The 16763-nt window shown below is 46.2% G+C and overlaps 1 protein-coding gene across 4 annotated transcripts in view; it reads left to right on the top strand.

Moving 5' to 3' along the window:
* DPP6 (dipeptidyl peptidase like 6) overlaps positions 1 to 16763 on the top strand; it is a 928521-nt gene that overhangs the window by 646248 nt on the left and 265510 nt on the right. For all 4 annotated transcript variants that reach the window (XM_003792026.3, XM_012806527.2, XM_012806530.2 and 1 more), the window contains one exon: positions 852 to 926. In XM_003792026.3, coding sequence (XP_003792074.1) covers positions 852 to 926 — 75 coding nt within the window. The remainder of the gene's footprint in view (positions 1 to 851; positions 927 to 16763) is intronic.

The following is a 16763-nucleotide window of genomic DNA, read 5'->3' as shown; positions in this document are numbered from 1 at the left end:
GCCGGTTGAGCTATAGGCGCCGAGCCGAGAACCCAGTTTCTTGGAGTCACAATTGCCTTATGTATTGCTGCCTGAGAAAGCTAAGGCGCAGAGATGTCCAGTGTGATGTGGGACCGTTTCTAACTGTCTTCATGTGGCTGTGTTTCCACATGGCTGGCTGAGCACACACAGAGCCATGTGCCAGTGGGGTGCTCCTCAGGGTGGGTGCGGGTGTCTGTGTTGCCGAGCGTGTGCCATGCAGAGGGCAGGGTGAGTTAAAAGGAAACACAGCCTGGTTGATGATTTCTGTAACATATTATAGAATCCCTTGTGTACTGTGAAGAAATTTGAAGGAGAAAGTGATAGTCTGGTAAAGACTGACATGCAGGGAGGCCCATATGTGCAAATTGCAAAGCAGAGTGTATGGCGTGATTCTGTTTTGTAACAACTCTGCACGTGTTCCTGAGTCTGAGTGAGGAGCACACCGAGAGGCTGGGGGTCTTGTGAGAAAGGTTATCTGTTTTCGTGCTTGTTGAGTTATTTCAGTAGGTGCAATAATAATAGCAGTAATAAACATGTTTTGCTAAAAGCGTCCTTATCTAACAAAAGCAGTCAGTGTAGCCTGGTTCCTATATCCTCAATGAATCCCCAACAATAAAAAAAAAGAAAAAGAAATCTGAAAAAATCCAAATAACATGTGAAAATGCAACTTAATTAACGTTGTTCCTCTAGCAAAGAAACAGCATGACCGTTTTCTTAGCGATGCCTGATATGCCCACGGATTACATGGCACCAGCAGGTGCGCTGCCCTCGCGTGATTCTGAGTGGTTACGTGTAACACTTTACAATTCCTTTTGTTTTCTTTCTTTTAGGAATCACTAAGAGCCGTCCGATATGAAATCTCTCCAGATAGAGAGTATGCGCTTTTTTCATACAACGTGGAACCGGTGAGTACCACCCTCTTCTGTCTACGCAAGAGTCGTGTCCTTGTTCTGATACCTCATTAAGCGTATTTTCTTGGCCCTTCATTCTCAGTGATCTTTAAACCTGAAGCATTTTAAAGCCTGAAATAGTCTATTTTGCACGTCATACTGCCACCTAGGCGACAGGAAAGGCATAAAATTCTGCATCGCAGACAAAAACCATCACTGACTTCAGGGCGCCTTCTTAGGTTTTTCTTTGGAGAGGGTGAGAACTTGTCTTTTATAGATAGTTAACTTTTTGTGTAATCACTGTCCTTGCCGTTTTCACAATCCTACCATAAATTATATCTTAAGAACAAAAAGTAACTGCCAGGTTCTCCTTAAACTAGACTAACATGTTAAGGATCTCCTGAGCATCAGTGTTCCGGGAGGTGAACCATCACTTTCATTGCACAGTCTCTATTTTTAGCACTTCATATATATGAACCTTCCATAAACTCTCACCAGAATTTTATGTGAAATCTCACCGTGGCTTTTAGTAGCAGTCTAAAACCTCCTAAGCCAGGGCTTTTATCCTTTCTTCTTCTTTGTCTCTTTTTTAAAATTTAGCATTCTGATATTTTAAAATTCGTTTTGTCTCTTAAATTTTAAATAAGCTAGGAGTTGACACTTATTTGTATAAGTGAAGCAGATGTTTCAGCTTATAAGAGATGAACAACTTTGAAAATAGGAATTTAGGAATTTTGTGCTATACTTAGAGAGTTCTGCGGCCCTTCTAGCTTTTCTGAGACCGTCGTAATTATAGACGGGGCTTAAAGACACCTGCATTGTGCTGCAGGTCAGGATGGCTCCTTGGTGAGCTAGAGAGACTCTCCTCTGTCGGGAGGTGGGCAGGCTCAACTTGTATCCTGTTAGGAAAGCTGGGGACTAGTTTGCATGGAGATCTGAGTCCAATTCTATGATTTTAAAAATTCTGTTTTGAGAAGTTGATTTTACACCTGGATTATGTATTTGGAGACTTCAACTTCAATTCTCCAACTGCAGATTTTTTTAAATTCTATTTCAGTTTTCCATTTTTCAGTTTTTTAAATGGCCATTATATAAAATCTTACATTTTCTCCATCCAGATTCTTTGGAACAATTGGGAATCTTAATTTGATCCAGAACACCTGGTGAACTTGACATTCCAAAAGGCTTAGGCTGCACATGGAGCCTGTTGCTCAGTGGTTAGGGCGCCAGCCCCATATACAGAAGCTCGTGGTTCAAACCTGGCCTGGGCCTGCCAAACAACAATGACAACTACAACACACACACAAAAATATATAGCCAGGCATTGTGGTGGGCGCCTGTAGTCCGCTAGGAGGCTGAGGCAAGAGAATCGCTTAAGCCCAAGAGTTTGGGGTTGCTGTGAGCTGTGATGCCATGGCACTCTACTGAGGGTGACATAATGAGACTCTGTCTCAAAAAAAAAAAAAAAAAAAAAGGCTGAGGGTGCTCTGTACTTTCTATACTCAGCCCTAAACTCGCCTCTGTAAGTTTCCAGCACGTGGATATGAGGTTCATGGATTATAGACTATTTCAACTCCCTTCATCACTCTTGGACACCACCAAAAATATAATCTTCACATTTGAATAAGAGAGAAAACTCAGCAGATGTTTGAAAGACTTCCATGGACGTGTTCTATGCTGCCCTAGGAGGCACAGCTGAGCCTGAGTCAGGGCATCATGGAGAGACAGATTTCAGGCTATCTCACTGGACTGTCCTTTCATCCCTGGAGCACCCCAGCAGTGTGTGGAGCACCGTCTGAGGTGGTGGACATCCTGCCCCTGGAAGTGAAACACATGAAGTGTCCGTTCTTCAGAATGCTCTGGAAGAGGTCCTCACGTCTGCATGGAAGAGCCCTCACCTGTGCAGCTGTGGTTCTGTGCATGATGGACTTCACCAGTTTCCCTCCTCTTCCCCAGCACTGTGCTTGAAAGAGTGCCCTGGAGTCCAACTGGATCGTAACTATTTGGTAAAGATTGTTTTGCTCAACCTGAGTCCCCGCCGTGTGGAACGCTGGCTGTAGATAGGAACCTTGAAACAGCCCTTTCTTATTTCGCAGCCTTTGTCGGCATTTGGAGTAAGACTGTCCGGACTGTTTTCTCAAATGAAGGAAAACGTAGAAAACTTGGAGTGGATTGAGAGAACTATGAAAATGATAAAACATTGAAAATGTAAATATACATAATTACATTTATATATATAGACGTGGATACTTTTAGCTTGAATAAAGGAAGTAACCCTTAGCAATTTTCAGCTCCTGAGCAGTCACTAAACACATAATTATCCAAGCGAGTATTCTCTATTCTTCTGGAGGAATAACGATAAGGGCAGAGCTTGGGATTCTGCACGAAAATTTGAAGTTACATCTTAGGAAGAACTTCCAAACGGCATAAACGAAGACGGGAATGATTCTAGGAAAGGGAGAGGGTTTCAAGTTCCAGGGTAGGCCTGTAATTCTGGAATAAGTAGAATAGACCAGGACTTCCTAAGCTGTGTTTATGATCGACAGTTATTACTAATAATCGCATATTAATGACATAATAATAGTTAATATAATTAATAATGTGTTATTCTTGGGCATTCTTTATAAAAGCTTCTACATTCAAATGAACCTGAGAACTCTAGTCAAACACAGTTAATAAATTTCTTCACTGCAGGACCTTTTGAAGTTTTCGATATTCTAATGAGGGTTACAGTATTTCTTGTATGGGGATTACGGTATGGGACTCCAAGCTAATTGTGGGGAAACTAGAACTTTGTATTTGTATCCATGCTGATCACATTCTGATGAGTGCATCTCAAAGGCAGCTAACGTATCTCATCTGTATGAAGCAGCTCAACTTTTTCTTAAAAAGACTATCATAAAAACATTTAGACTAGACCAACTGTCCAGTTACTGGGCATCTTTCACTTATTTGAGTAAATACCTCATTTACGTTAAAATTTCATTACATTGAGTTACTGTTGTACTAAAAAAAAAATTCAGATTTTCCACTTTGCCTCCTTGCAGCCCAGCTTCTCTCTGCTGTTCCCCTGAAGACAGTGGGCTGGGAAGCTGATCTCCCTTTTAACACTACTGAATCCTTAACTTGACTCACATCCTTGAACCAAACAAAATCTCCAGTTTTCACTATATCAGCCCCATGTTTTGTTGATGGCCTCAAACGTACCTTAAAAACAGATATGAACAAGTCAGCTATCAAGTAGATTTCAGACCCAGGCACACTTTTCCACTTTTTTAGGCCCCAGGTAAATATAGGTCCATAAGGGGCATGTCTGGAACATGAAAAATTATTAACCACACCCTGTTTTTATTTATGTGATATCAGCCGTATAGTTTATAAAATGTGATCGATCATTTATGCCTTTGTATTTCATCTCCAAAGATCATTCCTGCCCCAAAGAGCCAATGTTTGCTGAATGAGTTTTATTTTGTTTACTGTATATATAGAACATACTGACATTTCTTGATGTACAGTTTCTGTAGGGTCCTCTTGAAAATAAGCTAGATGTTGGGAGATAATAATTTTTTATTTATAATTAGAAAACTATGTTAACTATAACTATATGAATAGGAAAAAAAAATCCTTAAAACAAATTTATCTAAATAGATCAGCCATGTTACCTTATACAGCCAAATGTGAAAAGTTTTCAGAACTCTTCTGGGAGGAGATAAAACTTTAAATGCAATATTTTATATCATTTAAAAATGTTTTCTGTGACTTTCAAAGAGAAAAGAACTTATATCTGGAAAATATTCTTAAGGTGTTTTTCTGAAAAAACCACTGAATATTTGTGAAGAATTTCACTGCAGTCTTTAGAGGAATTAATTGAGATGATCATTCTTGTAGCCAGTGGAGCACCATTCTGGTCCAAATAAAATTTTGTCCAAAAGCTGGTTATATTTTAGGATTTTGTCCTAAACTTTCAGTCGATCACACAGTTACTCAGGTAGCTAAGATCGGTTGATGCAGGTCAAATGATTTGTTTTTAGTTATCTGTTGCTGTATAACAAACTAACCCAAAACTTAGTGCCTTAATGCAAACAGCATGTATTATGTCAGGTTCCCGTGCATCAGAAATTTGGGCTCACTTCCCTGGATCCTTTGACCCAGCATCTTTCAGAAGGCTACATGGCAGTAGATAGGCTGCCGTTTCATCCCAAAGCTCAACTGGAGATGGCTGCGTGTCCAGGCCGACCTGTGTGGTTATTGACAGGGTTCAACCCCTCACTGGCTCTTTGCCAGAGACTGTTCCGGTTCCTTCCAGAGGGAGCTTCTCCACAGAGGAGCTCACAGCATGGCAGTTTACCTCCTCCGAGGAGCAGAGGAGAGCCAGCAGGGTGGACATCACCGTTTCCATGACTGAATGTCAGAGTGAGGTCCCTCACATTGACAATATTCTATTTATTAGAGACAGGTCACTTAGCTCAGCCCACGTGCAGAGGGAGAGGACTCTTTATTCACAATGCCAGGAGCAGGGATTGTTGGAAGCTGTTTCAGAAGCTTCCTACCACACCATTTTAAGAAAGTGTGATCTCTTGTATTTATGTGGTATGTAAGGACCCTGCCATCTGCTAAAGGATACATTTACTCAGAGAATATAATAAACTCCTTTCTTACTTACATGGCCCCTGTCATAGTCTGTTTTCTGTTGCTGTAACAGAATACCGCAGACTGATTCATAAGGAATAGAGATTTATTTCTTACAGCTCTGCAGACTGTGAAGTCCAAGTGCAGGTCACTAGCACCTGGCCAGGGCTGTCCTATGGTGGAAGGGAGAAGGGAGTGAGTGTGCAGGACAGAGAGAGCACAGAGGCCGGGATCACGTGCATGATGGACTCTGATGATAACGGATCTGCTCCATTAATAATCACACTGATCCATTTGTGATAGGGCCACCCTCATGACACCATCACCTCTGATAGGCCCCAACATCCAAGACTGTTGCTTTGGGGATTGCTTCTAACACATAAATTTGGGGGACACATTCAAACCATTGCATCCCCCAGGCTTCCAGGAAATTACAGACACAAGGTGGTGTGACTACAGGCTTGTCTCAAGAGAGTGTGCTGAGGCAGGGAGACAGGGAAACCAAGTTTTCCTCATTCATCTGCAAATGATTTAGTTTGCCAAGAGGGTGAAATGATGGCAGTTTTCCTGTCAGGGAAATGAGGATAATGAGTTCATTAGTGACTCAGAGATTCTGTGGATGGTAAGATGAATGGTAAGCTACCTGCCTAAGTTTTGTGCAAATTAAGTGAATAATGTAAGAAGATGACTAACCCAGATCTTGATATATGGTACTTCATACTATCATTTTATTTTTATAATATATTCAAGCTCTGTGGAATAAAGATGCTACATAAATGTATAAAAGTACAGTATTACTATAATTTCCAATGAAACCCCAGTGAAAACCTTACTTTTTGTGCTACTTCCAGAATTGGAACTTCAGTAATAAACCTAAAGTGAGAAATCATTAGGTTATTTTATTTGTTATTATTATTATTGTTATTTTGCAGTTTCTGGCCGGGGCTGGGTTTGAACCCACCACCTCTGGCATATGGGGCTGGTGCCCTATCTTTTTGAGCCACAGGCGCCGCCCAAGAAATCGTTAGGTTATTAATTGTGGATGTTTTTCTCTTGGCTTTCTGGTACAATTCCCAAAGGGTTTTGTTAAGTTGCATACTAACAAGAGAAGTATCCAAAGAAATATTGTGAGTATGATGTTCTGTTTGTCTTATAAGGATTGTATAGTATAGTCAATAATGATACCACTTACTTATTGTGGAAGTTAGTTTGTGAGCCTGAGCAGAGATGGTGATTCACAGAGATGGCATTCCCGTTCACACCCCAGTGTCATTGTCACCCAGGTTGATGTCTCCATTCATCTCTAGCATGTCTTGCCTGACAGATGCTCTGGAAATTGATTCGCGAGGTTTGAACAGGCTTAGCAATGTATTCTTCATACAGAAGAAGAGAAGGGGTTTCTCTTAAGTTGTTATTTAAGTGTCTACTTACCATTTCCTAACCTGGTCGATAAAGAAATAATAGGCAGTTCCCCTTCTTGGTTTTTCTCAGAGGCAGATGCTGGTAATAGATTAGGAAATCGAATGATTCTTTAGCCTCAACAGCTTCCCCCTCAGAGGGAGAGTGCTCGGTGTACACCTTGCTCCTCAGAAGGGAGAGGCTTCAATGTGCAGCTTCCCCCTCAGAGGGGAGGCGGGCTCAGTATATAGCTTTACCCTCAGAAGGGGGAGGGCTCAGTATATAACTTCACCCTCAGAGGGGAGGAGGGCTCAGGATATAACTCCCCCTCAGAAGGGAGGAGGGCTCAGTATATAGCTTTACCCTCAGAGGGGAGGAGGGCTCAGTATATAGCTTCACCCTCAGAGGGGAGGAGGGCTCAGTATATAGCTTCCCCCTCAGATGGGGAGGAGGGCTTAGTATATAGCTTTCCCCTCAGGGGAGGAGGGCTCAGTATATAGCTTCACCCTCAAAGGGGAGGAGAGCTCAGTGTATAACTCCCCCTCAGAAGGTAGAGCCCTCAATGTGTAGCTTCCCCCTCAGAGGGGAGGCAGGCTCAGTGTGGAGCTTCTAGGTTTTGATTTCTTCCCTTAGAGATTTACTCTGCTCAAATCCTGAGTAAAGATGATTTGAAGCTGAGCTTTGCATTACAGGAATTGAAGCAGTTTTCTCATTTGGTAAGCTTTTTGTCTCCTCGCCTCGTTGTGGGGAGTTGATAATGGCCTATTTTGGCAACTAAGGGACTAAAAAATGTATAGTTCATATAAACCTTGGTGAGCACCCTAACATGGATGGTCCTGATCAAGCCTATTTAGTGAGGTGAACCCAATCTGAATTCCAGAATCTGCAGTGCACTCGTCAGGTGGAGTTACCCATTTATCTATATTTTAATTAATTTTAAAAATAATACAGATTTTATAAGTATAGTAGAGGGATTGGCTATCAATTATTGAACCCATGCTATGAACTGAATTATAACTGCTACAAATCAGTTCAGGTTAATTCCTATGTTGCGGGAATGATCGAAGGCTGTTGTCCCGACGTGGGGCTCCTGTTTCTACCACGCTTCATCAGAGGGTGTGCTGGTGACGTGCTTGCCAGGGAGTGCCTCAGGCAGCTGTGGGCTAGTTCTTTCTGCATTGTCTATGGAACCTTTTCAGGGCTCACCTCGGAAGCCAGCTAACTATGTTCAGGGGTTCACACAGGACTCATCCCCTCCACATGCCCGATTGTCAGCTGATGTGAGACTTGCAGCCATTCACACCTCCGTCTGCAGGTGCTCCAAGGTCACCCTGGAGAGCAGAGTCTCTGTGCAGCGTTTTGCAGCCACTGCCCTTGTTCCTGCCTCAGCCCAGCACCTGCTGTGACGGCAGGAGGGGACTTTCACCTTCAGCGAGTTCCCCCTCCTCTCTGGAGAAGGTGATGAGCAGCTGCCAGGACCAGAAGCTGGCCCGGTGCTGCCCGAAGTGGGTCCTGCAGCCATAAGTGCTGCTCGGAAGCCCCTCTCCTCCGTGATTAATTTCTGAGTCTTGATTCCCACCACCTTTCCTCAGCAGCGGCATTGGAGTGTTTTGTTAGCACAAAACTAACTTTGCTCTTCTACACCATTGGGCCTCCTTCTCTGGACTCTGACTCGATTAGACCATTGAAAACTGCCATTATCGATCTGTGAGATGTGTGTTTTCACCTAGGTCTTGACAGAGCATGATGCACACGGTTACCTTGTGAAAATCAAATAATACGTATAAGATCTTGGAAAGCTCCTTAGAGGCTGCCCCCGTGGGAGGCAGTGTGGGATGGCACTGGCCTGCATCTCTGCTGCACATGAACGTGATGTCACTTGTCGGGGACCCCAATAGCGGCCTGAGGGGAGGGAAATTCTCTCTGTTCTGGCATTTCATTGGAAGCTGTTGTTCAGTTTTTGAAATGGTACATTTTTAGAGTTTTTTTTTTTTTGGCAGTTTTTGTCTGGGGCTGGGTTTGAACCCACCACCTCCAGCACATGGGGCAGGCACCCTACTCCTTAGAGCTATAGGCACTGCCCACATTTTTAGAGTTTTTTGTTTTGTTTTTTGTTATGTTGTTTTAATACAAAACAGGTTCCAAACTGACACACAGAATTTTGTTTCTTGTTTTGTTGTTTATTAATATCTCTATTTCTACTCAGGTTTTAGACCTGAATTTAAGAGCAAGAACTTAAGTATAGAAAAATGTAGCCCAAACATTGATTTTTTTTCTTAACAAAATGCAAACTTTGTTAAGGTACTTCTGTGTGTGTGTATGTGTGTGAGAGAGAGATTTGGTTCTGGCTAGAAGGGAAAAATAGAGGATTTTACCTACCTGAAGGATTCTGTCAGTCAAAAAGTTTAGGGACTGGTACTTTTGAGTATAGTTTCTGCAGAGTTCTTGAAATATTTTTTTGTATCATATCATGTAATGTTACAAAAAGAGCCATTTTTAGCATAGCCATGGCAGGAGAAAAGTCCCAATAGACTGTACTTGCAGGTCTCATTTGTAATAAGTGATGGGCTGTGCCTGTGATTTGTGGTGTGCAGAAGACATCCCATCTCCCACGGCTGCAACCCAGGGCACCTCTTCAAGTTGGAACAGGGGAGGCTGGGGCTGGGGACTGACAGAGCTGGATTGCATGGTGGCTTTTTGGTTTCCTATGGCACAGCAATGATGAAGTAACAAAAGTAAAATTCCTACACCCCACCCCTGCTTGTGGAGGGGCTCTCAGTCATCTCAATTAAACAGCGAAGGTTGTGTAATTGGTAATAAAAGAAACCAAATGTAAATGAAGAGAGAAGCAGGTCTGCGGATGACGCAGGGAGATGAGAGATACTTTCTTGCTTTTATTCTGAACAGCCATCGTCTGGAAACGTTTGCTCTCCAGGTCCAATGCGGCAGTCCCTTGCTGCCTGTGAGCTCCTTAGCAGCAATCCCATGCAGAGACTCTCGCTGAGTAATGTGACTCTAAGCTACTGAGGCCTTCTGAACAAGGTGGGCTGAGAGGCCTGCCCTGTGGACCATTCTCTCCACTTAGGACCAGAGTGTTTTTATGCTGTGAAAAACCACAAGGGCTAATCAGTGTCCTGAGTTAGGGTCAATTCCTTTTGTGATTTGGAGCCTCAACTCCTGTCACAAAAATAATTTAACAAAATGTAAAATTAAGATGCCGTCTGTGATACCACACGCATCTCCAATCTAGCACAGGGTAAAATTAGACACCCACTTCCAGAAACAGGTTAGAACATGCTTTTCATGCTTTTGCTTTTCTTCTAGGAAACTAAAATAATTATTTTTATGACAGCAAATAGACCTTCCAGAATGTCGTTTTCAAAAGCTGATCATGTTCCCCCTTCTCTTACTGTGGAAAACAGTAGGTAAGCAGCGTCCTTTGAAAACCCCACGACCCCCCTGTGCGTGGCGGACCAATCCAGGTGCCCTGGGACTCGGTGGTTTTAGCAAACAGCAGTTTTCACTTTCTGGTAGTCTTTGCTTCTGCCTTGTTGGGTTGCTTTGTTCCTGAGAGTTTATTATACAGCAAACGCCTGAGCTTGGGAGAGTGAGCCTGCAGTCTGCTCCGGCAGGATTCCTGAGTCAGCTGCTGTCACCAGCTCCGTGCTCTGGGCCAAGTCCACAGCCACAGCTTTTGAATTTGTAGAAATTAATGAGCACAAGTGATGACCTGCTTGAGCGATTCCTAAATTGGGTGCCGCCTTGGGCCTCTACCAGAGAGTGCAGCCCATTTAACAGACACCAGGGGGCGTGTGTCTGCCTGGTTTCCCTCTGTGTGTGCACATATGTGTGTGTATCTGTGAGTGGGTGTGTGTGCACGTGGGTGTGTCTGTGAGTGGGTATGTGTGCACGTGTGTGTACGCAAGAAGGGAGTAACTGGGCAATACTTTCTTCCTAGGCGTGGGAGACAGAGGAGAAGTTTGCAGGGTTAGTCTTTCAATCACACCGCAATCTGCTGTACAATTAAGAAATCATCAACTGGAAAATTCTTTTGAGTAGGCGGGTTGGACTATGATGAGGCCTCACTCCACCGTGGTGGTCTCTGCCTGAGCTCCATATGCAGAGAAATTCAGTTATCAATAGGAGAAAAATATTTTCTTAACTTTAGAATGAAGAAATATGCAGGCACCAAGCCTGGGTTTGGGAGAGGTCTTCTAGCTGTGATTCGATGGTTTCTTAGGTGAGGAAATAAGAATGGATGAGTGAAATCACCCAGGTTTTATATTCACAAACTATTACAATCACCACTTTTATTTGTTTGCCCCTGCTCTGAATTGAACCAATGGTTGTGGCTTCCTTGGACCCCCTGGGGTGTTGTTAGAAGCTCAGTAGGGGCTGCAGTCGGCAGGCTTGGCATTCAGGTTGTCATGGGGGAACTGAGGCCTGCAGACTGAGTCCCAGCCTCCTCAGGCCTCCCAGGGCCCAACTGGGTTCCCTGATCCCTGCCACAGTCGCCTCATCTGCGCCTGTGCCCCCTTTCCCTGGCTGCCATGTCTGTCCTGTACTGCTGCTGAGGCTGTCCACCCAAATGTGACCCTTTGACTTCCATGGAAGTGTCTCACAGGAGGCCCATTAGGAATGCTGGATGCCAGGCCCCAACCCCAACCCTGATCAGTCAGAATCTTCTCCTAAGGAGACTGGGATGTGATTTGAATGCACCCTGCAGTCTGAGCCATGCTTATCTAAACAGCAATTCCCCAAATCTGCCCTCTGATCCAGATCTCCTGGGGGCCCAGGGGGACCTCAGACACAGCGTGTGCAAACTGGGCCCATCCACTCTACCCGCGCAGGCCCTGCCTCTTGCCACAGACACAAGTGTGTTAGAGCAGCACAGTCGTCCCCTCCCTGGACCCAGATAACATCACCTTCTCCTGTCCTTAGAAGACCCCTCCTGCCCCGCCCCCAGTGCCCACCCAGCAACTGCCTTCATCCTTATCTTTAGAACCACATGGACTCCCAGGGCCTCTTTGCCTCTGTCCACACTCTGTGCACGCGCGCGTATACACACACACATACCCCTTTAGTCTCTTCTCCCGGTCACTTCCAGAGCGTTGTCTAGATGCCCATGGGCTGAGCCATTCCCCAGCCTCCTTCAGCTTCCCCTCTGGGGCCCACAGCTGGTGACCAGTGCAACTTCCTGCCCCTGCCCAGGAGACCTGTGCCTCCTTCCTCACTTCCACCCCCAGCGCCACCCTGACTCCATGGGAGGGGCTCTCTCTGCTTCCCAGTTTCCCAGCTTCTGGCTGCTGAGGCCTCACCCCCTGTGGGCTGTAGGATCCTTGCACACCGACCCACCCCCTGCAGGTGCATTACAAATGGACAGCCCCTCCCCAGGGAGCGGTTGCTGTGGCCACTCCTGGGCTGAGAGCTTGTGAATGGAGTGGAGCCCACACGCTCCGGAAGCTCCCTTGGCCATGGGCAGCTTTGGCTTCGTGATTTTAATTTCTTAAGTGCACTTTTGTTAAGCTGCGTTTATGAGAGATCTGCTGAAATACCATTAAAGCCTTTTGTACTATGGAGGCATTTAATGTTCATGAATATTTTAAAGCGCCTGGCGACTGACCCCAGTGATTACCCCACACAGATGCAGGCAGGCACTGTGGTGGTGCCCCGTGGTGCAAAGTCACCAGCCTGCTCTGCACGCCCCTCAGTCGCAGTCAAAGGCACATCTCTATGTGATGTGATGCTGCACTGAGTTTCTCTTTTTCTCCTTTCATGCTCATAGTTGGTTTTGTGTGTTTGTGTGCACAGTTCTGTGAGTTTTAAGACCAGGATAGTCATGTGACCGTTGCTTCGAATGGGGATACCGAGCAGTCTCAGCCCCAGAAAATCCCCTCAGCCCCCTTTTGGGGTCAGTCCCTCCTTCCACCCCAGCTCTTTGCAGCCACTGACCTGTCCTCTGTGCCTGGCATTTGGCCTTTCCCAGAATGTTACATGAATGGCATCCGACAGGGTATGGAATGACTGGCTTCAAGGTGGAGGCTTTTCTCTGTCCAAATGTGGAGAAAGCCTTAGGCTTCTGTGTCATATCCCTGCCCTCACCATCTGGGCATTTAAAGCATCGTGCTCTAAGAACAAGCTTGCTGCTTCATGAAGTATACAATAGTGGGTTAAACCTGGGAGACGTGGTTACTGAGTGAACTTCAATGCTGAAAACCCTAGAGCCCTCTAACGGCTGCTTCTCTGTGCAGTAGCCAAGTCCCCTGACGAGACAGAGAGTAACTCGCAGAAATTAAGAAAGACAGGCAGAGAGGGACACTGTGTGAACTGCAGTCATCCCTTGGCCTCTGAGGAAAGGTCACCACCGGGCCCCCAAATCCACCACACTCGAGGGGCTCATATGTACACGATGGTGTGGTGTTTGCAAAAAACCTGTGCCCATCTCCCACATAAGTCATCTTCAGATTATTCAGAATACCCAATACAATGTGCTTGCCATGTAAATAGTTGCATCACGTTGTTTAGGAAATGCCTGATACAATGTGCATGCCGAGTAAATAGTTACATTGTGTTGTTTAGGAAATACCCGATACAGTGTGCATGCCATGTAAATAGTTACATTGCAGTTGTTTAGGAAATACCTGATACAATGTGCATGCCGTGTAAATAGTTACATTGTGTTGTTTAGGAAATACTCAGTACAATGTGCATGCTGTGTAAATAGTTGCATTGTGTTGTTTGGGAAATACCTGATACAATGTGCATGCCATATAAATAGTTGCATTGCGTTGTTTAGGAGATACCTGACACAATGTGTGTGCCGTGTAAATAGTTGCATTGCGTTGTTTAGGAAAGAAACAATCCGCACCTGCTCAGTATAGGTGCAACCAGCCATGTTTTCCTGTGTATTTAGGATCCAGGGTTGGTTGGATTCACAGGTGTGATGGGCGAGGGGAATTCCAGAGGAAGGGTTTCAGGGAGGGGATGGGAGTCCCATGGGACACTAGAGGCATGGAACTGTGGGCAGGAACAGCGGAGATTAGTTATTAGGGTGGGGGAGGAGGAGAGAGGGGCAGTGCAGAGAGCTGTAGGCCCTGACAGCACCATCAGTCAAGCCCTGTCCTCTGCTGGAAGGTCTCCCCTGTGTGTCTACGCTGCTGCTACCTGGAGCAGGGTGAGTCCTGAGTGACTTGGCTCTCACTCTTTCCTCCACCGGGATCTCTTTCCAACCTTGTCTGGCTGGTGGTCACTCAGTTCAAAAATTTAACTTGTGTGTGAGTGAATGGGGCCCCAGGTGCCCTGGGCATCAAGCTGGGTGAGCTTTAACTACACTGTCTCCCTCAGCACTGAGCTGTGAGACCAAGACCATGAACTGGCCCCCCTCTGTCTTTGTACCTGGAAGATAAATGATCCCAGATACTTGTGGAATGAATGACAGAATGCATAAATCATAGGGACAAGAAGGGAGAAATGAGGGGCGGTTCTGTAAATTCTTGCCAAGCCCTGGCCTGTATTTCACCTCAGAAAGAAGGGCAGGATAGGTGAGGACGTTGGCTCTGGCTGCCGGGGTGGCCTTTCTTGTCACACTTGTTATCAGAGTTTCACCATTAATTCCTGTGGGGCCTCGGCACACCTCAAGGGCCCCAGTTAGTTCTACTTGGCAAGGTGGTCGGTCTCAGTGTGTAAGTCATGGACGATCAACCTCTTCTGACCGAGTGCTGTGTGGCTGCTGCGTTCCTGAGTAGAGTTCACCTGGACAACTTGCCCTGTGACCTGGGCCCTGTTCCTTTCTCCCTGTTCCCACTGTCTTTGTCTTGGTTGGGACTCAGCCAGCAGCTTCTTACCCCTTCCCTGTGCAGCCCCATGGACCGAGCCTGGTAGTGCTACCTGAGTGTGTGCCATGTGACAGCCCTTCCTTGGAGGCCTTGGAGGCACTGTGCCGGTGCTGATTGTCCCAGGGAGACTTGCCTCCTCTGTGAAGACTACACCCAGCCTCCCGCACACTGGCCACTACAGCATCCCAGCACCATGGAGCTGAAGCAGACCTTCCTGAGACAATTCTGCCCACTTCCCACTTCATAGACAAAGAATGTGAAGTCGGGGAAGTTGAAGTTGACTCATCTAAAATCACATGACCTTTAGTGGGAAAGTCAAGACTAGAACCCAGCCAGCTGCCAGGCTGTTATGCCTGTCACATCACCACTCAGCTCCCCCTCCACTGGGCCCAGGGACATGTCTCGCCAGCCAATAGAGCCACAGGACACCACTCGCCTGCCGTGCAGAGGGCATCTGGGTCACATGTCCTGTGCCAGGAACTGGCTGGATGCTTGAAGCCGAGTCCCAGCAGGCAGGACAGCCAGCAAACCCTGGCTGTGCACACACAGCTGCACGGTAACTCCCGCCAGCCTGGGGTGCACACAGCGAGGCCAGGAGTTGGGCATTAGGTTTTTCCATCATATCTGCTCGCCCTGGCAACAGTGGAGGACGGGAACACACGAGTTTCAGGCCGCCAGCACAGTCTTGCTTGTTAAACCCTGGTGGCATTAATGAGCTCCAGGCTCTGTGCACAATAAACACTGCTTTCTCCATCCCACCCCCATACCTGGGTGGCCCCAGTGCCCTCCCACTGGGGGGAGGGGGAGTCTTCACTGGCTACTACAGCTCATTCTGAGAGATGCTGCCGGTAGACATCCTCTGGATATTTCAGTTTATAATCATGGGAGGAGACTGGTTCTCCTGGATTCCACCTCAGTTCTGCTGAGTGGTGTCTTGGTATCAGCTTAGGGCGTCCTCCTCCAGCATCCGATACTCACCGGAGGTCTCCAGTACCACCAATTAAGTAATTTTCCCAGCTATTACATGAGAAGTAACCCTATCCTAAGTTTCTCATCATCGAGACCCTTCTTTCTTTTCCCATGATTTATTCTGGGACTTCATCCAGCGGGCTATATTTAACTATCTACCTTAGACTCAAGAGAATTTAAAAATGTCCCACTAAATAGAAGAGCTGGTCTTTCCCTGGAAACTAAATACCCACGGACCTCACGGAATTAAAAATTTATGGGTTACCAAAAACAAAATATGGTTTCATAATTTAATCAAAATTTAATTGCAATTTAAAAATAAACTGTGGGTCTTTCTCTGTGTGTCTAAAGCGAGTGCTTGCCTCTTGGATTTATCGCCATGTGAACTCTGACTGCACACTGGCACCTGGCAGCTTGGTGGAGAAACATCTTCTCCATTAACTAGCAGTGGGCTTATCAAACTGTGGTACACTCGCCTGGTCTCTAAAAGCCATTCGCCAACAGAAACGGAATCAGGATGCTGAATCTGTGCTCTGAGACTTTACCCATGTCTTCTTTTGACTGTCACCTGAGTGTGTCTGTGTCTGGGTTTGTGGTACTTTTTGTTTAATTTCTATTTTGTTATTTTTTGGGTGGGAGGCACTGAGCACCCTGCTGAGCCCCGCACCCCTCTGCTTACAGGGGTTATATGTGGAGCACAGATTCAGCAGGTGCCTCCCCTCCCCGACCCCTCTAAGCATGAACAAGCACTGTGTCATCTGCTGACTTTAACACGGTCTGTGCTACATAGAGACCTAGGGCACCTGGGCAGTCCCCAGCCCATCTCTGGGAGGGCATCTGGGCGGTCCCCAGCCCATCTCTGCGAGGGCACCTGGGCAGTCCCCAGCCCATCTCTGCGAGGACACCTGGGCAGTCCCCAGCCCATGTCTGCGAGGGCACCTGGGCAGTCCCCAGCCCATCTCTGCGAGGGCACCTGGGCAGTCCCCATCCCATCTCTGCGAGGGCACCTGGGCAGTCCCCA

The sequence above is a fragment of the Otolemur garnettii genome, unplaced genomic scaffold (genome assembly GCF_000181295.1).
Source record: "Otolemur garnettii isolate 467f Iridium unplaced genomic scaffold, OtoGar3 scaffold00053, whole genome shotgun sequence".
NCBI lineage: Eukaryota > Metazoa > Chordata > Mammalia > Primates > Galagidae > Otolemur > Otolemur garnettii.
This window is presented reverse-complemented; position numbering and strand designations above follow the sequence as displayed.